General features: G+C 43.8%; 1 protein-coding gene across 1 annotated transcript in view; it reads right to left on the bottom strand.

Annotated features, from left to right (window-relative positions):
- PKP4 (plakophilin 4) overlaps positions 1-24,791 on the bottom strand; it is a 204,390-nt gene that overhangs the window by 124,971 nt on the left and 54,628 nt on the right. Inside the window, exon 2 of the mRNA XM_069982735.1 lies at positions 10,761-10,894. Coding sequence (XP_069838836.1) covers positions 10,761-10,889 — 129 coding nt within the window. The 5' untranslated portion in view covers positions 10,890-10,894. The remainder of the gene's footprint in view (positions 1-10,760; positions 10,895-24,791) is intronic.

The raw sequence follows: 24,791 nt of genomic DNA, 5'->3' as shown, positions 1-24,791 counted from the left end.
GAGAGCCGCATTATGATGTAATCATTTTTTTAAGATTAAACATTCACGGCTCTTTTCTTTCCTCTGCCTTATTAATCAGTCCCTGGGATTTATAAGAGCCTCCTAAGAGCCTATAGAGCTCTATGTGACTCCAAAGTCACACAGCGAATCGCTCTTCTGCTGCTAAAACATGAGCTTAAGCCATGACGCTTCCTCCTCAAATGCAAAATTAACTCAAGTGGTTGCAATCTTGTTTTACTGGCTACGTGGGTGTACGGGGTCTGTGGATGTAAAGGAAATCAATGCAACACATATAGGGAACATAAAAGCCTAAAGTCAGAGGTAGAACACAGGGCAGTGATCCCAAGCGGTGGCTCTGTAGCTGTCGAAGGATTACTACTCCTAGCATGCCCAAGCTGAGAGTTGTAGTTTTGCAAGAGCTGGCGAGCCACCCTTTGAAAAAAAATAAAAGTAATAAAAAGAAATATATATATTTATATATTTAACATTGTTGAACATATCAGGGCTTTCAACACGGGGATTATCATGAAATTACCCTTAATATTTCAATTAGAAAAAAAGAAAATAAATTGAGTGAGAACAGTAAAAATCAAAGACTATACAATTTAACAAGCGATTCACAATTAAATAAAGTATGACGGAGCTCAATGGCTACAGATTAAGTAGAATTAAGTGGAGGACACGTTACACTTAATAAAGTAATAATAAGGTAAAGTAGGCTGCCAAGAAAGCACAGAGGGAATAAAGAAAAAAACCTGCCAAATGTTGAGTGTGTATAATTGGGTCAAATTATGCTAGAAAGGGTTATCTGTGAATATATATATATATATATATATATATATATATATATATATATATATATACATACACACATACACAGTGGTACTTTGGTTTAAGAGTAACTTGGTTTAAGAGCGTTTTGGTTTAAGAGCTCACAGTTTTTCAAAATTGTGACTTGGTGTAAGAGCATTGCTTTGGTTTAAGAGCTCCCTGTACTGGGTGGGAGCGCAAGTGGGGGAGGGACAAGGTCTGCATAGCGGGGTCTACAGCCCTGTACTCTGACCCAGGAAGTCTCCCTCACCTTCCAAATCATAGCAGATCAACTTCAGGCTGGGGCTTGCATCAGGGGACAGGACTGTGGAGGTAATCTCTCCATAGCTGTAACCCCTCTCTCCCCGGACAGTGAGTGCTGCTATACTGCGCCCACATCTGCCCTGCTCATTCCTTCATGCTCCCTGCAGTTTCTGTCAGTCCTTGTGGGCCCCATCCTCTCCATTACTGTACAGTAACTTATAATATCACATATTCTGCTGTTTCTGAATGTTTATTTCATTTGTTTTACATGTTATTCAGAATAATAAATCATTATTTTTGGGGTGTGGAACCAATTGTTTGCATTTGAATGATTTCTTATGGGAAAATTTGCTTTGGTTTAAGAGTGGATTTGGATTACAAGCACGGTCCCAGAACAAATTATGCTCGTAATCCAAGGCACCACTGTATGTATATATGTATATATATTTATTTATTTTTTTCCCCCCCGATCACTATAGTCGGGCTAAGCAGTGACAATGGATGTGAGGTCCTGGCTGTAACCACATGGTGCTTATACTGACTGACATTTACCATAAGCGCCCACACTGAGTAGATTACGGCTTGTAAACAGAGTTAAAACTACCGTCCTGATGGTTCTGAACAGCGCAATATGGCTGCGGGGACAGCATGTGAAACGTGAAAGAAGATTCATCTTGTACATGAACAATATACCATACAGTATTATGTTATATAGTGCTAGAAATACTGGTACAATATACTGCTGTAATATAGGGCCCATAGAAACATTATGTGTCAACATTATACCACCATACAGTGCAGAAATAACTGTACCATACAATGTATTCAATACCGTAATACAGTGCTGACACAAAGGACCCATACAAAGGATACCGCATACACCCATACAGTGCAGATATGTAGGGCCCATACAAACATGGCCACTATATGTCACTACCATGCAGTGCTGAATTAAATGTACCGTCCAAAAACTACCATTAAACCTGCCATACAAAGCAGAAGCAGCTGTACCAAAAATATTATACCATATAGTGAAGAAATAACTGTATAGTAATACAATACCATTATAAGGCACCACAATATGGCCATACAGTGCTGAAATAACTTATACAACGCTAAAACAATACCATTATACTGCCATACAGGCTTGAAATAAATGTACCATACAATGAATACAATTTTCCAGCACTGTCATATAACCGTACCATACAAACACTTTTTATGCAGCACCACAAAACCTCCCATATAGTACTGAAATAAAGGTCCCATACAAACAATACAAATTATACCCCCATACAGTGATAATATAACTGTACAATGGTCAGACAATACTATGATACAGCACACCACCACTATACAATGCTGATGTAACTGTAGCCTACAAACAGTATCTTTATAGGGAACTGCAATACCACCGTACAGTGCATATATAATTCCACCGCTATCATGTGTTGCTTAGCAGAGAGGGTAAATATGCAGAGTAATTCCTTATGACAGACATAGACAGTGGGGGTATCACAACATATGGCGACATCCAGGAGAGCCCAATGAGCTGCGGTGTGAACAGGGCCTATACCGCTCCTCCGCTATATTATAGGCACTTTCTTTTCTGTGATCACATAAAGTTGTGTTAGTGAGTGAACATTCCCCTGGTATCTTGGAGCAGACAGGCCTGGGGTATTGCAGGGACATGTCGGTGAGCTGACAGGAAGAGCAGATGAAGGCCGGCCGGCTGTGTGTACAGAGGATACAGTTCTGCAGAAGTCAGGCAGATAAAAAGGATTCGAGGAGCAAGTCTATACAGGAGCGCAGCAGATGAGACGTCCCGTCCTCTCCGCCTTACACCGCGCTGTAATTACCAGGAAAGGCGCCGCACTAAGACATCAATGGCTTGTGGATAATATGAGAATGGTAGAATAGGAGAGATGTACAATGACACAACTCTCTCTCTGAATTATTTACACATTCACAATAGTACTATATATAATGTCTTCTCTGCTGCCTTGCTGTATCCTCCCTGCCCATCTGTATCCCGTCATCTCGGTCCTCAGGTTAGCGGTGAAACCATACCCCCTCAGGGCTAGAAGGTATAATGGCTGCCTGACTCATCGCCCCTGCTCATCGGGTGCAGCTGTTGTGAGTAAACCGCAATTCAATGTTTTGTAAATGTCATTGGTTTGGTCTTAAAGGGAACCAGTCACCATGAAAACACCATCTAATCTATTAGCATCATGTTTCAGGGCAGGAGGAGCTGAGCTGATTGATATACATCATATATATGTTACTGATTAAAATCCCTGCTCTGTCTAGTGGACAGTGATAGGACCGCCCACTGGACTCCTAAACTTGGGAAAGGTCAGGGATTCCAATCAACACAAGAAAAGTTATACTGAATCTTTTCCTACAAAGTTGTATATCGATCTGCTCAGCTCTTCCAGCTTTATAACATGATACAGATACATTAAACAGAATTTTATAGTGAGAGCTTTCCTTTTAAAAAAGGTATAGAATGTGTTCTTCCCTCCAAAAAGTCCTGAATAAAGCCTTTGGCATTTGATTGATTTCTATAAGTCAGTCGTCTCCAATTGGAGGCTCTCCAGCTGTTGCAAAATTACAATGAACCTGTTGTGGCTGCCTCCATAATACACACAGAACCCATCATCATAAAAAAAATAGTCCCATCTCCCGGCAACACATTATAGAGCAGGATAAGATGAGAAAATTTGTATGTAGGTTTAGGTAAACAAGAAAAAGCCAAGTGGGTGTGGTGACAGCATTCACAGTGCTGTCAATCATTGCATGGGACCACCCACTGGACTCCTAACCCTAGAAACAGTAGAGGTTTTTGTGGGTTATTCAGGATTAGAAAAATACATCTGCTTTCTTTCAGAAACAGTGCCACTCTTCCTCAGGTCCTCAGTTTGTGCGTAGTATTGCAGCTCAGTTCCATTAGAATGAATACCGCACACAACCCAATCTAATCTAATCTAATAACGCCTTTAAATGAACAAAACACAAGTCATCCTGAATCTTTTCTTACAAACTATACATCAATCCGCTCAGCTCCTCTGGCTCTATAACATGACGGTAGATTACACCACTTACTCAATGCAACAATTTCTCTTTAAATTCTCCCTACATACACACTGCACGTATGGGAGCACCCAGAAATCTGAGCAGTTTTACTAAAATTCCTTTTTATTCTTAGTATTTATTCCCCCATTTAGAAGCATCTCATAAAGTCGCAGAGTTCTCCTATATCAGCGCTGACTGTTCATTACCCGATACCTTACTGTATAAGAGTCACGGGGTAAACAAAGAACTAAAGCGAGAACAGATAAAATCACTGAAAATTACTTAAAAAGATGATGTATAAAGTCACTAAAAGGAATTCCCCAACAAAAGACTCTGGTTCCTTCTTATACCTCTTGGTGGCTTACAGTAAGAGAAGTCTGCCGATTTTAAAAATATAACAGCCTCTACTTACCTCCCCTGCGACCCTAAAGTGCCGCATAAGAGGTCGGTATTTTCCCCGATTTCAGATGTCGTCACAACTGGGGGGGGGGGGGGGGGGGGGTAATGAGCGCTCAGCCAATCAGTGACTGTGGTGGTGTCCCGCCCCAAACACTGACTGGCTGGGCAGGCAGCCCATCTTAACATTGCCGAGAGCTCAACTTGGCCATGGCGGAAAGTCCTACAGAGACTGCATGAAGTGGTCGCTGTGGACAAATGATTATCCCTTTAAAGGGGAACTATCAGCAGGTTAGACGAATCTAACCTGCTGACAGCTCTCTATTGTGCACGGGGTCGTAAGAAGGATGGTATCTCATCACGCCGATCCAGTCTTCCCGCTCCACTGATTATAATCATAATTGTTGATTATAAGAAATGGGACGGCTCAGTGTGATGGGAGCGCTGCAAAATCTGTTGGCGCTATACAAATAATTATTATTATGGGAGCAGAGCAGTGCGCCTAACGGTGCTCCGGGCTGTGGATTCAACTACTAATTGCACAGCAATGGCGCAGAGGAGGAAGGCAAGAGACATATCTTACTCCTCAGCACCCTGTGCACAGTAGGGTCATATCAGCAGGTTAGATTTGTCTAACCTGCTGAGAGTTCCTCTTTAAATACAGATCAGTCACACCACTTCATAGTGATTCCTGTAATTCAATATAATAATGGTGATATACAGCAGGTAAATCAGAAATATTTGGCAAAGATGGAGTCATTCATCAGTATATTAATAATAAAAAAATAAAAAAATAATTATATATATTTATTTTTTATTTTTATTTTTTACAAAATTACGTAATTCTGCCTTGATGGTTGGTTCTCAATATGGTGGCTCTCCAAAGTCATGACATCTATCCGGTCATTTCTTAATCTTCTCCTGTCTTGCCCCTTTAAGCTGTGGTTTAGTGAAATGATGACCCCGGCGCAGTAACAACTTCCCTACAATTACAGAAGTTGATTCTTCATTTAGCGCACAGCTTCTCGGTAGGAACAGTCGAGCTTTTCATAGAAATTATACTAAAACCATTGTGTGGGAGAAAAACCAAGAATACCAGCGAACCTCAGTTTTTCCACTACGAGCCTCTGACTTGGCAGAAGTCTCGATTTGTTTTCTTTGCGCTGCCGGCTAAAACTAATTCACGAGCCTGCAAATCATTCTGCTGCTACAATGCACAATGGGGTTTGGGGAGAATTTGCCCGCTGAGGAGCTTGGACTCTGCGGCAGCGAGCGGAACAGCTGGGACATCATGAGATCAGGTGCAGATTGGCCCAAATAGGCCGATATAAATTATACAGAGAATGTGGGGGGCGAGTTGTCCAAGTACAAGAAACGTGCTAATAACTAGATGCTGCATTGCGTCTTGTATGCATCAACATTTTACCAATTCCTGGAACCTAGAGCTGTTGCAAAACTACAATTCCCATCATGCTAAGCTTTGGCTGTCCAGGCATGATTGCAATTGTAGTCCACTGGAGTTACACTGGAACCTCTGCTCCCGTGCCCCACCCAACGTCTTATACTAGACAGAACGCTTCACCACCACAAAGACAGGTGAAATGTTTTTCCCAGATGCTTCTAAGGGCCCTATTACACGGAACGATAATCAGCCAAATCGACCCTATCCGGCCGATTATCGTTCCGTGTAATTAACACAACAATCAGCCGATGACGACGATCATCGGCTGATTGTTGATATAGGTTTGGACCTATAATTGTCGGGCACTGACCGCGCATCGCTTCGTGTAATAGCGGTGCGCGGCCGGCGGCTGACTATATGCAAAGTGCATATATTACCTATTCATGGTCCAGGGCTCCTCCTGTGCTCTGCTTCTCCCCGGGTCCTGCACCCTGCAGCTTCAGAGCGGCTTGTCTTAGCTTAGCCGCTGCCAGGGATTGGCTGAGCTGCCTGTCAGCAAAAAGACAGGCCGCTCTGAAGCTGCAGCGTGCGGGACCTGGGGAGAAGTGGCCCGCAAGAGGAACCCTGGACCATGGATAGGTGATTATGCAGTTTAAGCAAGGGCTGTAAGGACTGCAAGGACATCGGTAATGATGTCCATGCAGCCCATGTTAAACGATTATTGGGCCGTGTAATAGGCCCAATGAACGAGTGGCGATCTAGCAGATCGGCGCTCTTTTACAATTATCGGGCCGTCTAATAGTACCCTAAGGTTAGGTTCCCATCACAATTTTGATATCTGTATAATGTATTAATTCTATGAAAAAAAAAAACGGATGCAAAAACAGATGGTGAATACGGATGCTGTTGTATGTAATCTGTTTTCCACTGACTTACATCAGGGATGGGGAACCTTCGGCTCTCCAGCTGTTGCAAAATTACAATTCCCATCATGCCTGGACAGCCAAAGCTTTAGCTATCCAGGCATGATGGGGATTGTAGTTTTGCAACAGCTGGAGGGCCAAAGGTTTCCAATCCCTGACTTACATTGTAAAAAAAAAAAAAAAAAAAAAAAAAGGATCTAAACAGATCCTTGTTTTTTTTCTTACATTTTGTAACGTTTTCCAAAACAAATACAGTAAGACGGATTGCAAAATCAGAAGGGAGGGGGAAAGGGAGAGAAAAGCTCACACACAGATTTTTGTGTCTTCAGCAGAAAACAGCAGCTCAGAACTGGGGAAGGAGACTGAATAGATAATGACAAGTATGGAAGGAATTGTTAGTCTCACCATGGGCAGCAACATATCAAAAGTTATGTTTGAGTGGAATATCACTTTAAGCTTGGAAAAAAAACATGATTTTATAACTAGATCCCTATTCTACTCTATGCAGGTGTACATAGATGAGAAGCAGTAGGCTGAGGACCCCTGCCCCAGTGATCGGTGGGATCCCAGGGAATACACATTTACTACCTATCCTGTGTGCAGGTGATAAATGTCAACTGTAGTAGATTATAGGAGCTCTCTATGTCTACAGCTATTGTAATAGCTATTATCAAGGGAGTAAGGAGAACTTCCCAGGTTGCATTAGAATATATTTTTTTGGCAAGCAGTGAACACTATAACCCTAATCCCACAGGGGTGCAATTCATTGCCCCTACAAGTAATACGGCTCCCTGCGGAGAAGCTGGGTGAGTGCCAGGTGCAGAGGATGTGATGTCAGCCATAGAAATCTCTACCACAAGACAAGCCGAAGGTTGTTCCATCATCTTGGAGAAGTAACTCCAGATCTTCTGTGGATGTCGCTGCTCAGATCTTTCTGTCTCCTCATCTTAAGACAGACAGGATGTTGTGAGATCAGGGCTCTGTGCCGCTGTATCACCACCAACAAGACTCCTTGTTCTCTATAACACTATAGATAGTTGGTAAAGGGGTACTCCAACAATAAAAAATTATCTTTCAAATCAAGTGGTGTAAGTGCCAGAGATTTGTAAGTTACTTCAATTAAAAAATCCAGTACTTTCATCTGCTGTGTGTCCTGCATATTAATGTCTATGACATACAGCAGCTGGTAAATGCTAGAAGACATGAGATTTTTTTTTAACCCCTTAACGACAAAGGGCGTATATTTACGCCCTATTGCCGGTAAGGACGTTCAGAGCGGGGCCGCACGGCGACCCCGCTCTGAACCGCGGCGGTCCTGGGTGCCGCTTGTAGCCCGGGACCGCAGGTATCAGCGGGCACGTCCGATCGCCATGCCCGCTAATACAGTAATCAGATGCAGCTGTCAAACATGACAGCTGTATCCAATTACCGGATTCAGCCGTTCCCTGGTGTCTAGTGGAGGAGATCGCTCCTCCGGGACGTTGTCCAATCTCCCTAACTGAAGCCGGCCAGGGACTGCTCCAAGATGGCGCCGTCCCCGGCTCGGCACGGCACTCGTTTGTTATCGGCTGCAGCAGCCGAAAGCAAACGAGTGCCGATCTCATTGATCTTTGCTGTATATCTTTACAGCAAAGATCTCAATGAGAGATCAAAGTGTATATACTAGAAGTCCCCTAGGGGGGCTTCTAGTATATGTGTAAAAAAAAATAAATAAAGTGTTGTTAATAGTAAAAAGCCCCCTCCCCTAATAAAAGTCTGAATCAAATAAAAGTAAATAAATAAACATATTTAGTATCGCCGCGCGCGTAATCGCCTGAACTATTAATTAATCACATTACTGATCTCACACGGTAAACGTCGTCAGCGCAAAAAAATCCCAAAGTGCAAAATTGCGCATTTTTGGTCGCATCAAATCCAGAAAAATTGTAATAAAAAGCGATCAAAAAGTCGTATATGCGCAATCAAGGTACCGATAGAAAGTACACACCATGGCGCAAAAAATGACACCTCATACAGCCCCATAGACCAAAGGATAAAAACGCTATAAGCCTGGGAATGGAGCGATTTTAAGTGACATATTTGTTGACAATGGTTTGAATTTTTTACAGGCCACCAGATACAATAAAAGTTATACATGTTACATATCGTTTAATTTGTAACGACTTGAGGAACATGGATAACAAGTCAGTTTTACCCCAGGGCGAATGGCGTAATAACACATTTCCCCCAAATAAACAAAATGCGTTTGTTTTTTTTCAACTTCACCACACTTTGAATTTTTTTCTGGTTTTGCAGTGTACTTTATGAAAAAATTCAGCCTGTCATTGCAAAGTACAATTAGTGACGCAAAAAATAAGGGCTCATGTGGGTTTCTAGGTGGAAAAATGCAAGTGCTATGACCTTTTATGCACAAGGAGGGAAAAACGAAAACGCAAAAATCTAAACTGGCTCTGTCTTTAAGGGGTTAAAGTAAAGTACAAATAAAGTAAAGTAAATTACAAATCTGGGAACTTTCTGACACTAGTTGATTAAAAAAAAAAAAAAAAAAAAAATGCTGGAGTAACCCTTTAAGGACATATCCTGAATGTTAGGGGTTGTAGTCCCACTGCACGCAGAATAAAGGTTTACTGCCAATCGGATGCTTTCCTGCCTAAAACTTTTGCCCAGTACCGTACCTCATATACAGGGATACAAAACAACACAACATCTAATAAAACAGCAAACAGGTAAAATAAAAAATAAAAAAAACAGAAAAACTAACTGCCAAAGAGAGATTTTACCCCCACACTGTCTGACAGGGAGGTAGATACTGAGTACATGAGTAACCAAGATTTATAAGACATCTACCTATCTGTCATTGCTAAAATGGTCATAGAGAAAAAAAATTTAGTCTTTGGCATGATTTACCTAAGTATGGCTACAAAGTGTATGCCCATTCTGACGTCATAGATACCTGTCAATCCTCGGTAGCCACGGATAATCCAAATATATAGGTTAAGGGAGCGGCTTTCAACCTGTGGCTCCCCAGCTGCTGCAAAACTACAACTCCCAGCATGCCCAGACAGCAAATGGGATAAAAGCTTTGGCACAAGTTACTCCATAGTTAGACAAAGCCTATAAAATCGGGGTGACATGTGCAGCACGAGCTGTAAGGGCCAATATACGGCTTGTCAAGGAATGACCCCACGAACAGTAAGATAGGAGGAGGACGTCCTAAGAACTTATATTTACACAGTGTTTTTAGGAGGAGGAAATGCTCTTTAGTTAGTCATATCCTGCAGGGGAAGTAGGTTACCTATTAACCCTTTGTTTTTCATATTTACTTAGATAGAAAAGTAGGACTGTAGATTCAGAGAATATAAAAAGATGAGAAATATCAAGTATGCTCGCAACCTTTCCCCTATAGCAGGGAAAGGGAAACCTTGGCCCTGCAGCTGTTGCAAAACTACAACTCCCATAATGCCTGGACAGCCAAAGCTAAAGATTTGGCTGTCCAGACATGATGGAAATTGTAGTTCTGTAACAGCTGGAGAGCCACAGGTTCCCCCTCTCTGCCCTAAAGGAAACCACTGAGGTTGTGGTAATCCATAACTCTACTGCTACACAGTTTAGCCCTAGTACTGATGGTGCGCTCTTATCTGTACATATTGCGTTTCATTACTTTCTGTGATTTTTGTATCATTCTTGTGCTCAAATCTCTTGAAAAATGTCACCAAAAAAAAAAAAGAAGAAAAAAAAAAAAAAAAAAGAGGGAAGTAGTCAGTATTATATAAATATTCTCCTCCATTTCGGTATAGCCTTGTATGACCTTTGTGTGTATACCGACGGTCATGCTGTTACCAAGTACATCGACTCTATACAGAGAAACAAAATTCTCCATAAATACTGACCTGTTCTTTTACCGATGCCAAAATGTTAGTGGCTGTGGACTCGGGCTCCATGCCTGTGGTGGTGGGAGCATCCTGGGGGGCTTTAGGCAGCACCTCCTCCATCATGGGAGTCTGCTCAGGAGCTGGCATGGCACCTAGAGAAAACAAAAATTGAAGACAATAAATATATCACCTATTACAGATTATATATATATATTTTACAAAAACTTTTTTAACCTTTTGGGACATGGGGAATGTACAAACACGTCGCAGGAATAACTGTATGAAAGGAGAAGAGCGCAAGCTTTACCCTGCCCTACACCCTCCTGCTCCAGGCTTTACTCCACCTCACATCCTTCAGCTTCAGGCTTTATTCACACATCCGTTGTTCTGTCCACAATTGTGGGGGTGGGCTGCCCGGTTGATCGGGTAGCCCATAGAGGATAGTGGCGGTCTGCTGCCACTGCTCTTATTCCACAGACCGACGGCTGCAGATCACTGCTATCACAGTCGTTTGTTTTTCAACATGGTTGAAAGACAAACGACTGCAACGATCAGACAACACTGGACGATTAACGACCGTAACGGACGATAATTGCTCCATAGAGTAGGGCCCTTAGGCTTCTGCCCTATACCCTCCAGCCTTAGGGCCCTATTACACCATCATATTATGTGACAGATTTTTTTGAGCCAAAGCCAGGAATGGACTATAAACAGACAACAGGTAATAAAGGAAAGACTGAGATTTCTCCTCTTTTCAAATTCTTTCCTGGCTTTGGATGAAAAAAAATCTGTCAGATAATGTAATAGGTGTAATAGGGCCCTTAGGCTTCTGCCCTACACCCTCCAGCTGCAGGTTTTTCCCCACCCTACACAATCCAGCTCCAGGCTTTACCCCACCCTACACCATCCAGCTCATGGCTTTTCCCCACCCTACACCCTTCAGCTCCAGGCTTTTCCCCACCCTACACCCTCCAGCTGCAGGCTTTTCCCCACCCTACACCCTCCAGCTCCAGGCTTTTCCCCACCCTACACCCTCCAGCTCCAGGCTTTACCCCACTCTACACCCTCCAGTTCCAGGCTTTTCCCCACCCTACACCATCCAGCTCATGGCTTTACCCCACTCTACACCCTCCAGCTCCAGGCTTTTCCCCACCCTACACAATCCAGTTCCAAGCTTTTCCCCACCCAACACCCTCCAGCTCCAGGCTTTACCCCACCCTACACCCTCCAGCTCCAGGCTTTACCCCACCCTACACAATCCAGTTCCAGGCTTTTCCCCACCCTACACCCTCCAGCTGCAGGCTTTTCCCCACCCTACACCATCCAGCTTCAGGCTTTTCCCCACCCTACACCATCCAGCTTCAGGCTTTTCCCCACCCAACACCCTCCAGCTCCAGGCTTTTCCCCACCCTACACCCTCCAGCTCCAGGCTTTACCCCACCCTACACAATCCAGTTCCAGGCTTTTCCCCACCCTACACCCTCAAGCTCCAGGCTTTACCCCACCCTACACCCTCCAGCTCCAGGCTTTTCCCCACCCTACACAATCCAGTTCCAGGCTTTTCCCCACCCTACACCCTCCAGTTCCAGGCTTTTGCCCACCCTACACCCTCCAGTTCCAGGCTTTACCCCACCCTACACCCTCCAGCTCCAGGCTTTTCCCCACCCTACACAATCCAGTTCCAGGCTTTTCCCCACCCTACACCCTCCAGCTCCAGGCTTTACCCCACTGTACACCATCCAGCTTCAGGCTTTCCAGGATCAGCGCGCTCATTGCTGGGCGTTGCCTGCAGGTAAGCTACCTGACTTTACAGAATGTTTCCTCTGGCTGTTGGGACTCGTCCTGTCATTTACTTAACAAGCAGAATAATTAACCAAAGGAACAAGGAAAAGAAGCCATTACAGTGACTGCTAAACACAGCACCACCACCGCAACAACAAGAAGCCGAGCTCCCGTGTGCGTCATTGTGGATAGTTCGGCGTAGATGGAGGAAGTGTATAATTATGTGATGAAAGCCTTATTATTCGGTGGTCGGTGACATCATCAGAAGCACGTCGATGCGTGTGGCTGTCCACAATCGCCAGCACCTATTATCAGTCTCATCCTGAAGACTAATCCACAGTATACCCATATACACAAAGCTCTGTAAAACTGCAATCACATATAATGCTGCACTTATGTTTAGTTTTTACATGTAGGAAATCTGAAATTATCAACTCCTAACGTCCATAGACATCAAAAGAAGAGAGCAGTAGCAAGCTCGCCCACCTACTTAGGGAGTAAGAAACCCCTATTCTTTTGATATTTGGGGTTCCCCAAAGTGGCATATAACAAATGCTTCAGACAGGAATACAATGGGGAAGATCAGGGAGCCAAGAGAATCAGAAGCAGTGTACTGAAAGATCTAGAAGCAGCACAGCAGAATAGCCAACTGTGTGAAGGAGTTGCACAGTCTCTACCACAGTAAAACTATAGGACATTTTAACACTATATAAAAAGTTGCTTGATCAGTGTAATCAGGAAACAAATGAAGAACTTAAAAAAAAAAAATCTCAAGGCAAAGATGTCTAATATAGTCTAGTGTTCAATTATAAATATGCTGTACACAGGGGGTACTCCCACCTGTTCCCCACTATCCATAGGATGAGAGATAAGTTAAAATGGCAGGATCTTACAGCTGGGAACGCCACCACTGCTAAGAATAAGGTCAAAACAGTACCTGGAATGGATGGTGCAGGCAGTGCCACACATGCGCAGTATTCACCATTCATTCTGAAGGATTTCGCCCCCCATCTCAGGATTAGTGGGGGTCCCAACAGTCAGCCCCCAAAGCTTGCTATGTTTAGCTGTGGACAGGGGAAATATCCCCTTGCAGAAGTGGCACAGCCACATACTTGGTGCCTATAGTAAAAGGGGGTGCACATAAAGGTGTGCATTATAGTTGGACTGCGATATCACTGTGTGCATTATAGTTGTGGTGTGATATCACTGTGTCACCTAATAGGATGCCAGACGTGCAAATTCCAGTCTTTACTTTACAGAAAACATAGACAAAACTGCAAAAACAAGCAAACCGTGACCGGCACTTGGCTGGCTGCACTTTACCTGAACCCGGCGTCTTCTGCCTTTATGTGGAAAGAGCTTCGCTCCATTATAACTACACCGTGAGACACAACGAGACACGAGCCTGCAGTCGTCCTCACGCGGACCCCCTAACCCCCACACCGGCAATTAAAGGAGTCATTCAACCAACTAATCTGACAGATCACAAGCTTTTAATTTTAACACACACAAACATTCGCCTTTTCCTGCGCTTCTCTGGCAACTCCGATTTTTAACAGTAATTGGCGGTAAGTTTATTTACATCGGCAAATCAGTCCCAGAAGTGGAGGCGTAAATCTATGGGCAGAAGGGTCTTTATGCACATTATTAATATGCACCACCTGACCTTTACAAGAGCAACGCTAGCCCAGAACGACAAGCCAGAGCGGCTACGGGAAAATGTATAGATACGCTATATGTATATCTGTGCTGCTAAAGAAAACACTTAAAACCGAACTGCAGAGTAATAGATTTCCATAGCAACAGGAGATCCAAGATGATCTACTTCTGGGAGAAAGCACGCCACATAACCCGACATAGGTCTCGTCTGTCGTGTTACGTGTTGTCAGCATAAGAAAGTGCCTGCTGGGAGTTGTGCTTCAGCAATATACAAACATCAGATAACGTTGCATTTATAGTCGGAGAAAACTGAAGTATACGGAAGAAAAAAAACTAAAAAGCCGAGCACCCAATGGATCCTATTAAAATCAATGGGGTCCCACTGGGTAACAGTCTTCTGATTTAGGAGACTCCCGACATGTTTTTCAGTGATTGCTGCAGGGGAACTATAGCATTACATACGGTATGTAATCGGGTGAAGAGGGGGCATATACACTTCTCAACGTGAAAAATTAACACCCCGACTGTATAATCACATGCATCACATTAAATTAAGTTTACGCCCATCTGAATATTAGCTGAATATCCAGACAAATTATAAAACCTTATCGGCTGGACAAAATATATCATGTGATACTATCTATATATATATATATATATATATATATATATATATATATATATATCCGTAGATGGTGATTGGAGCTCTCACACAAATCCGCTAATTTCAGGCCAAGTGTGAGACATTTTAAGGTGACTTGCACTTTTAACCACAAGAGGAAACCACAAGTCCCACACGCAGAGTCATGCGGAGAACACTTCTCGGCTCCAGTTACTGACTAGAGGCAAAACAATGACCCACGCAGCAGTGAGGCAATGGAACAAATAGCTGTATATGTATAATATAACGAAGAAAAAAAAACTAAAAAAAAAAACTAAAAAAGGAACCCAAAAAAGGGAAGTGGTGAATATTCCCAGGCTATCACTGTACTAGCAGTTTGGTGTCTGGTGTATATACCATGCCAGTAAGCCCATCAATCACATTTACAAATTAAACTGTGACAATATATAAAGAACTTTTAAGTTGTGGGTTTGGCATTCTCACATCGTAATTTAAAGCATTACGGTCACCAAAACCTCTGATACGTCACACTGGGCATGAAAAGTTTTGAACCGATTCAGGTTCTAGTGTAGAGACCCCCACTGGGAGAATCACGCAGCCATGCTCTTCACTCTCTAGTTTGCACTTGTTGCAGAAGTCAGGCTCCATATACTTATACTTCTGCAATAGGACGGATTAAGTGGCAGGCTGTGGTCTGAAGTGCACAGCTGCAAGATTATCCCGCTATATCTGATGACTGGTAGGTGTCTCAGCTCCAGAATCCCAATCAATGAAAACTTTTGATATCCCTGTGTTACATGTCCCAGCAGTCAGACCGGACCCCTACAATCTCAAAAGCGGGGACCCTGAAATCCCTGGAGCTAATAAAGAGACAATACAGCTGGATACTCTGGGTACGGCATAACTACCCCAGAGAGTAACACCACTTTAAAGGGGCTTTCCAATCTCAACCAACAAAGTTACTCTTGTAGGACTCATTATGTTTAAAAATTTCTGATGTTTTTCTTGATATGCTGCTTTTTCCCTGCCATTGTTGGCAGCTAGTAACAGACCACCACTCTGCTATAAAAGCAGTGGAAAAAGTGCGCTATAACATAAATATTATACAGTATACATCCACACTATATATCTATACAGCTATATACACTAGCCAGACCACTGCTTTTAGAGCAGAGCGGTGGTTGGTAAACTCTGGTGTATATTGTTTGCATGCTGCATTAAGCAAATTACTCGGTGTATATTCCTCACCAAGCAATCTAACCGGCGTCCTTGACCATGCTTAACAATGCGGCCCAAAGGCCTGGCGCAAATGAGAGTTTGCACTCAGAATTTCTTCTGTATTTCTCCCCTCAGATACAACACACCACGTAAACACTCTAAGAATCCTGGATCTGCCATGAATCCCGGCAGCAATCATCTTCTTTCATGTGGGTAATTTGCAAAAGTGTGACCGGAGTCAAGAAGTGACGGGTTGCTATAGTTACGGCCTATACATTTTCCTTGCACCGTCTTAGTAAATAAGCCTACGTCTATAGAACGGCTGCAGCTGACACGGTAACATTTCCGCCTCGGCTCTGCAGTGCGATGCCCTTTCATGCAGCAGTGCCCAGTAGACCAGAACAACAGGAGAGCAATTAATAGCATTGCAAACAAACCGCATAATATTGCCTGACCTTTTGTGTCAGGACCAGCTGAATGCCATGTTCTCAAAGCTCGGGAACATTACTAAAGAAATAAATGAGGATTTTTTATTTTTCTCAAAGCCTCGGCAATGAACAGGTAAATAATACCTACTGCGGAAAATCATTGCATCAATGCATCTACTATGAAGCAACATTGCAATTAATCACAATTAAAAGCCCTATCTTGTGTTTACAGCTCTTAAACATGCCCGTCTCCATGGTTACAGACTACAAACAGGCCATGTATGTAGTCTGGTCCTGCACACGTACCCTGTAGTATGGCCTGTGAGCCCGGCACTGTGTTCTCCCCTAGAAGCAAGGCTTGCTGGAACTAGAGGCCATTGCGGACCATTAATAACCAGCTGCATTGTATTTCTAGTAACTTTTACAGATTCTTAATGAACCCAACGCAGTAAAAATCTATGAGGTAACTAATGGCCGTAACGTAACAAGAGGAGGATTTATCAGTCTGTGCAATGCTGAGGGTGCCGAGGCCGCGGAGATTCGGTAGACGGCCAATGTTTGGACTCCTACATGTGTAAAACGATGTTATGGATCCAATACTAAACACCAGGGCACTAAAAAGCCATCTCTGCTATGACGTGTACCAGTGATATGGTACGGGTTTAGAGGACTTTTTACTTATATAGATGGACAACTTAAAGGGGCTGTCCTGCATCTCTCTATCGACCATTATAAGATCAGACACCACAGGAGGTTGCATTCTGTCAAGTGTGATGGTCAAGGCAACCGCCCAACACCTGGTATTCTAAGTAAAGACGTGCCAGCCTTGTTATTCTGAGGAGATACAAGTATTTCCTAACACAGACAAGTCAGGAGATCTGATCAGTCGCCTCCATGTGCTGTGTATATGGCCATTTTTAGGCTTCATAAACTAGGCACATGATCGTTTTCTAGGTATGTTCTGTGACCTGTGCAAAAGTCATTCTACAGGGAGGGGGGAGGCTAAGCTTTGAGCTTCAGTTATTGTGAATATTTTATCTATATACTGGTGTCACTGTCCTCCTGTTTGTTATCTATATACTGGTGTCACCTGTCACTGTGAGGAGGACACTGCTGTAAAATGATCTGTACAGAAAAGGAAGTCTCAGCTTAGGGCCCTATTCCACGGAACAATTATCGTTCATAAACTCGCTCCAACGACCGCTCGTTAACGATAATCGCTTTGTGGAATTGGTGTAAACGAGCGAACAACAAAAGGCGAAATATTGTCGTTCAAAATAGTTTTTCAGCATGTCGGAAAAAAATTGTTGGCTTTGAAAGGTAATTCGCTAATCGGTTCGTAAAATTAGAAATCTTTCAGTCGTTCGTAAAAAGGTTTGAAAAAAAAAAAAGTATCACTCCTGCGAACGTTTTAAACGACCATGTAACGCCCGCAAAATATTCGTTACACTACATATCGTTCACGTTCCCACGTGTGTTATGTGTTATCGTTTGCTAAAAAAACCCCCCCAAAAAAACGTTTAGTGATTGTTAACGAGCGGTCGTTGGAGCGAGTTTATAAACGGTAATCGTTCCGTGGAATAGGGCCTTTAGTTTTAGGCCTAGTGGCCAGAATAGAAACTGCAAGATTTGAGGATTATCTTATATTATAGATAAAATTAGAAAAATAAAAAACCAACATTTTAAAGCAATAGTTCATCTGAAGACACATTCCCTGTAAGTCTCTATAAAGTGTGGAGGGCAGGTTTACTATACAGACGTTGCACAGTAGTCACCTGACTCACTGCTGGCGGATGGGAGATGTGCCAGCAGAATATGTTGTATTTAGCCTTATCCCTCTCGGACTCCCAGACGGGGCCTCACCTTCTGTCCTGTAATGATCCCAGCTAAGCCGTACAACATGATTGTGCCGAGTTCAGGTTTCCAATAATAATAATAATAAAAAAAAAATTCGGACTTTCATAATAAAAATGAGGAAATTCAATTCTTCTGTGTTTCCGCTTCCTGGCAGACATTTCCCATTACAGCGGCTGTGAGAAGGACATTGATTGATCACCGCCTCGCAGATACATGTGACTGTATACAACAGATAAAACATCTTCCATAAAGCAACGTCAATCAACGCGCTAAAACATTTCTTAGATTATCAAAAAATCTGTAAGATTCATTTCTGGCTGTGGGAATAGCCATAGAGGAACACTACTATATAGTTGTATAGCTTGTACAGCCCTGCAGTTCCTGAAATGAACATTGGAGGCAGCAGAGAGGCCCATGTACACATATACACACATAAATAACACTGGAGTACCCCTTTAACCAAACACAAAATGCAGTGTAAACCCAGCCTTATACTGACATAAGGATAGGGTAATGAAGTCTTCTGGGGTAAAACAATCAAACTCAGCGCCTCTACTGGAGGTAACTTCCTTGTGTGTCAATGCTGAACCCTAAAAGAGTCTTAAAGGGGTACTCCGGAAGAAAAAAAGGTTTATAAAGTTAGAGAGATTTGTAAATGATTCAATAAAAAAAAATCTCAATTCTTCCAGTCCTTATCATAATGAAATTGAACTTACTTGCTTAATAAAGAGTTAAAATGAGTCACCCTTACAAAAGCCTGGTAGGGGAGAAATAAAGTAAAACTAAATGTTTACCCTCCCGGAGAGCTGGACTAGTTAAAGGGCCTGATGTAAAGTCCTGCAACCTGCAGATTGAGTCGCCCCGATCACTAGTACAAAAGGTCACAACTCTGCATTCTCCTGTGATCCAAAGGGATCTAGAGCAGATGAGTAACATGGCAGGGTGGGGAGCAGCCGGGAAGTCTGATACATGGAGGAAGAGGAGACAAAACACTAACTCAAGATTCTGGTTTATGCCGTAAGACAAAAAATCATGGGTTAATTTAAAGAGACCCAATACTTTTTTTTAATGCACCTCCCGACAAGGTGGTAGCTTGTGTATAACTGAGCAGCAAAAGCTATACCACAATTTTGCCATAAAGCAATGCTGATACACCCAAGATCTGAAAATATAGTTAGGAGAAGCGTCCAGCTGTGCGTTTCACTCCCCACTCAAACGCCATCATAGACTGGGGCTCAACTCCTGCAATGAAGGTGACCCCTTAGCCGAGCAGCGAAATGTTCTGCTTAGTGAACTATTAAAACTTTTCTGTGCTACACACCAAAAGCTTTTTTTTTTTTTCTTTTCTTAATAACACCTTAAAGGGGTATTCCAATCTCAATGTCAGAACATACTATATGGCCCCGTTCACACTACCAAATTGGCAAGGATTCCGCACGGAATCTCGGCTCTGATTCAGCAGAATGAACGGGGCCTAATAATACCTGTAAACGAGCAGCGATCTGCTAGATCGTTGCTCGTTTACTGGGCCTATTACACGGCCAGATAATCGTTTGACAAGAGCTACAAGGACATCGTTACCGATGTCCTTGCAGCCCTTGCTAAACTGGCATACATTACCCATCCACGTTCCAGGGCTGCTCCTGCGGTCCGCTTCTCCCGGGGTCCCGTGCGCACTCTAGCTTCACAGAGGCCTGTCAGCTGGTAGGCCGCTCAGCCAATCACAGGCCGCGGCGGCCCCGGCCTGTGATTGACTGAGCGGCCTACCAGCTGACAGGCAGCTGTGAAGCTAGAGCGCGCACGGGACCCCGGGAGAAGCGGGCGGCAGGAGCAGCCCTGGAACGTGGATGGGTTATGTATATCGTTAGTCGCCGGCCACGCACCGCTATTACACACAGCGGTGTGCGGTCGGCGCCCGATGAAAATAGGGTCTAACCTATATCAACGATCAGCCGATCATCGTTGTCATCGGCTGATCGTTGCATTTATTACACGGAGCGATAATCGGCTGAATCGGGCCAATTCGGCCGATTATCGTTCTGTGTAATAGTACCCTAACCTATATCAATGATCAGCCGATGATCGTTGCATTTATTACACGGAGCGATAATCGTCCGAATCGGGCCAATTCGTAGCGGCCGATATCGGCCGAATACGAACGATAATCGTTCCGTGGAATAGGGCCTTTACTCTGTGCATCTAAGCTATATTTTTAAACCAGTCAGACCACCACTTTTAGAGCAGAGCAGTAGTCGGTAACATAGACAAAGAGCTGTCAACAAGGTAAGGAAAAGAGTGAGGTAATCAGGAGAAGGAGACAAGTTTGGTAAATAAATGTATATGTAAACGTGATAATTCCTACAAGTATAGATGTTAGTTGAGATGGGAATACCCCTTTGTACCATAGCCATGAAGTGTGTACACAGCCTTAGGGTGGTATTACACGGACCGAGCAGGGCCCGATAATACCTGTAAACGAGCAGCGATCTGCTATCACAGGCCCGCGGCGGTCCCGGCCTGTGATTGGCTAAGCGGCCTATCAGCTGACAGGCCTCTGTGAAGCTAGAGCGCGCGCGGGACCCCGGGAGAAGCGGGCGGCAGGAGCAGCCCTGGAACGTGGATGGGTAATGTATATCGTTAGTCGCCGGCCACGCACCGCTATTACACGCAGCGGTGCGCGGTAGGTGCCCGACGAAAATAGGGTCTAACCTATATCAACGATCAGCCGATGATCGTTGTCATCGGCTGATCATTGCATTTATTACACGGAGCGATAATCGGCCAAATCGGGGCAATTCGGCCGATTATCGTTCCGTGTAATAGTACCCTTAGGAGAGGTAACATCTGTATAAAAGTCATTGTAAGAGCCAGAACTCCAGAGGCCTCACAGCCGCTCAGCTGATAAAAGCAATAAAGATCATTTTACCCGCATAAAGATAAAGCTGTGAGAACTCCACAGTCTTGATTTTTTTTTTCCAGTCCTCCTGAAAACTGTTTGTGCTCCTTCCTAGAAAGACGCGTTATTCCGCACTGATATGAATGGATTTACAATCTCCTCTTAAATACAGTCTATTGTTTACCGAGGAGACATTATACCGATCCCGTGAGCGGCGGCTAAGCCGCTCGCTGCAATTATACTTTTTATTCGCATTGCAATGTGCGCCTCACGATACAAACAGCGTATCCTTGAAAGACCGCTTCAATGACGTGGAGCCATTATCAGATAGAAAAGAAGAAAAAATACCGGATTTATTTAACTCGGGGATAGAACACAATTTTTCTGGATGAGGAAAGAAAGTGGCGAGGCTGTTATAGAACAAAAGGGAACGTGGAGAACCGCAGACCGAGAACAATAGTAATACAAATCTACACCCATCAGCCATAACATTAATACAGATGGAGTGAACAACATGGATTACCTGGCGACAATGGCGTCTGTCAAGGGGTGGAAGACGTTAAGCAGCAAGAAAAAGTTCTTCAAGCTGATGTGGTGGAAGCAGGAAAACTTAGCAAACGTAAGGGCATAATGTCTAGACGACAACCGGGGAACCGGCAACAGAGTCATAGGAACCAAAGCCTGGTCCAAGTGCACAGAAGGGCAGCCGTAGAGCAAATTGCTGAAAAACTTAAAGGGGTTGTCCGGCGCTAAAAAATTATTCACAGAATAACACACATTACAAAGTTATACAACTTTGTAATGTATGTTATGTCTGTGAATGGCCCCCTTCCCCGTGTCCCACCACCCCCACCCGTGTACCCGGAAGTGTGGTGCGCTATACATACCTGTCACGTGCCGACCACGGTCTCCGATCCTCAGCAGTGCTCAGCCAATCGCAGCTGAGCAGCTGATGACGTGGCCGCGTCATCAGCCGCTCAGCCACGATTGGCTGAGCACAGTTATGCTCAGCCAATCGCGGCTGAGCTTCGGATGACGCTGCAGAGGGCGGCCGGCACTCGGGAAGATCCGCCGTCCGCCCGAAGAAGACGTCACTGCTGAGGATCGGAGACCGTGGTTGGCACGTGACAGGTGAGTATAGCGCACCACACTTCCGGGTACACGGGTGGGGGTGGTGGGACACGGGGAAGGGGGCCATTCACAGACATAATATACATTACAAAGTTGTATAACTTTGTAATGTGTGTTATTCTGTGAATAATTTTTTAGCGCCGGACAACCCATTTAATGCTGATTAAGAGCCCTTTAAAGGGGCTGATGATCTCCAGATAATGAGCGATGATCCCTGTGATCGACGCTCATCTAAAGACCTAATTGATCGAGCTGCACAAATGAACACTTGACCATTTGGGCGGCCATTTCAACTCATTATTATTGCCTAAACAGAGGTTGATGTGCTTGCACTAATAATTTTATTGGCTGCAGAGAAGATGGGATCAGCCAATCAACAAGCGTTTTCTTATTCGCTGGTCGATTGCTGGTTCTTTTTCATAATGTGATTGTCAGGAACAAACATTACAACAATCGCTAATTCACTAGCTAATCATCCCAATAAAAAGAGCCTTATGGTGCGTTCACACCTACAGGATCTGCAGCTGATTTTCTGCAGCAGATTTCATTTAAATAACTGAACACAGCATCAAATCTGCTGCAGATCTGCTGCAGATCCTGTAGGTGTGAACGCACCCTTAAGATAGAACTTGCAGTACATCACATCTTGTTATGTGTAATAGTTAGTGTATAGGGCTGTGTAGCCAGAAAACAGTCAGAGCCCCCCATGCTAACCCCTGTCCACAGCTGAAAGCCGCTTTAATGGTCACATAAGGTTCAGAACTGGATAATGGGTAGAGATAAGTGAACCAGACCCGAATGTGTAAAAATTTTGGAATCAGGAACAAGACAAAGAGATCAAGGTGGTGACCTGGCCTCCAAACTCTCTAAATCTCCATCTGATCGATCACCTGTGGGATGTGCAGGTCAAACCAGTCCAATTCATGGTGGCAAGAGCTCACACCTTACAGGACTTAAAGGCTCTGCTGCTAATTGTATATGTATATATGTGTATATAATTTATACACACGCACACACGTACAAGTATCTCACACACACGCAAGATTAATGGCAGCGCTCCCATCCGCGGCAGGATGCCAGTGATAGCACAGTTCATCGCTCGGGGGATCAATAAGAAACAGTTAGCCCAGCCTTTCAATAAAAAGCAGCTTGTTGAAGCCATTATATATATATATATATATATATATATATATATATATATATATAAGAAAAGCAGAGTGTGATTAAAAAGTTTCACAATCGCAGTATTGAACGGGCCGCATCACGGTCAATAAGCGCAACCTCAACACTGAACTGCTGAATCTAAGATTTTCTGCTCAACAAAACGTGAAGCATTGTTCAGACGAAAACCATCAGAAAATCCAGACTAATCCAGCAACAATAGGGTTAAAAGGTCCAGACAAATTACTGACACAAAGGAATCCATTTCAACTTGGAGAATAAGGACCTGGAAGCTCGAAAATGTAGGAACAGAACTTACAAAAAGATGATAGGTTGCACAGTGTTTTAGGGTAAGTTCCCACAAAGTCTGTGATTGTCCCATTCATTTTAATGGCAGTAATCTGACGTATATGGTGAATTCTGATGTGAACCTTAGATCTTCAGTTGCAGAAATTGCACATGTGAAGACATACACTTAAGGTACGTTCACACTGCGGACGGCGGACTCTATCGGCAAATATCATTGAGTCTTTGGGACGGTGGAACTACAAGCGTAGACTGCCCGGCGGAACCTACCTGCAATGTGCGTTTCCCATATGTGCTGGGGCAAGTGAGTGACCCCCCCCCCCAGTGCGGGCTGTGAAGGAGGCCATTCTGGGTGACACCTGGCGTTATAGAATCAGATAGAACTATTAGAAAGGATTCTTTCAGGAATGTAAGGAGAAGACGCGTGGGTCTCGGCATGTTAGACGGATGAGCTTATTCATCCACTTTACATGGCGGTAGAAAGAATTGGAAATCAATGCACGGAAGATGCAAAATGAAGCACAGCTGTAGGGCGCAGAGGTCACCAATGTATCATCCTACATTTCTCGCTTATTGAGGGATTGGTCATGGTTCTCACTACGCTGCAGCAAGCCAGGGACATGTCATATCACAGAGTAATAAAATTTAGCCTTAAAGGGGTTATCCTGAGATTAAAAGGGGTTGTGTGGGGAGCAGGTGACTGAAGCCTTCGCTTGCAATCCTGCATTTCCATGTCTCTGAAGTATTTGTCCAAAAGCTGTGATATGCCATTGTGATGACTGGGATATACAAAAGCCTCCTACCCTCTCAGTTTACTTCCAAGATGTGGAAAAGCAGGAAATTAGCAGTAATCTGCTCTCTACAGAACCCCTTTAAAACCTTTAACCATCTACAGGATAGGGGATTGCTAACTGGTGGTCTGACCCACCACAAAATAAGTGCAGCAGTAGTGAATGGTTGGCCACCGCTCCATTTGTCGATCTTGTACT

This window comes from Dendropsophus ebraccatus, chromosome 9 (assembly GCF_027789765.1).
Source record: "Dendropsophus ebraccatus isolate aDenEbr1 chromosome 9, aDenEbr1.pat, whole genome shotgun sequence".
In the NCBI taxonomy this organism is placed as follows: Eukaryota; Metazoa; Chordata; class Amphibia; order Anura; family Hylidae; genus Dendropsophus; species Dendropsophus ebraccatus.
Note: the sequence above shows the minus strand (reverse complement) of the source record. Positions and strands in the feature narration are given on the sequence as shown.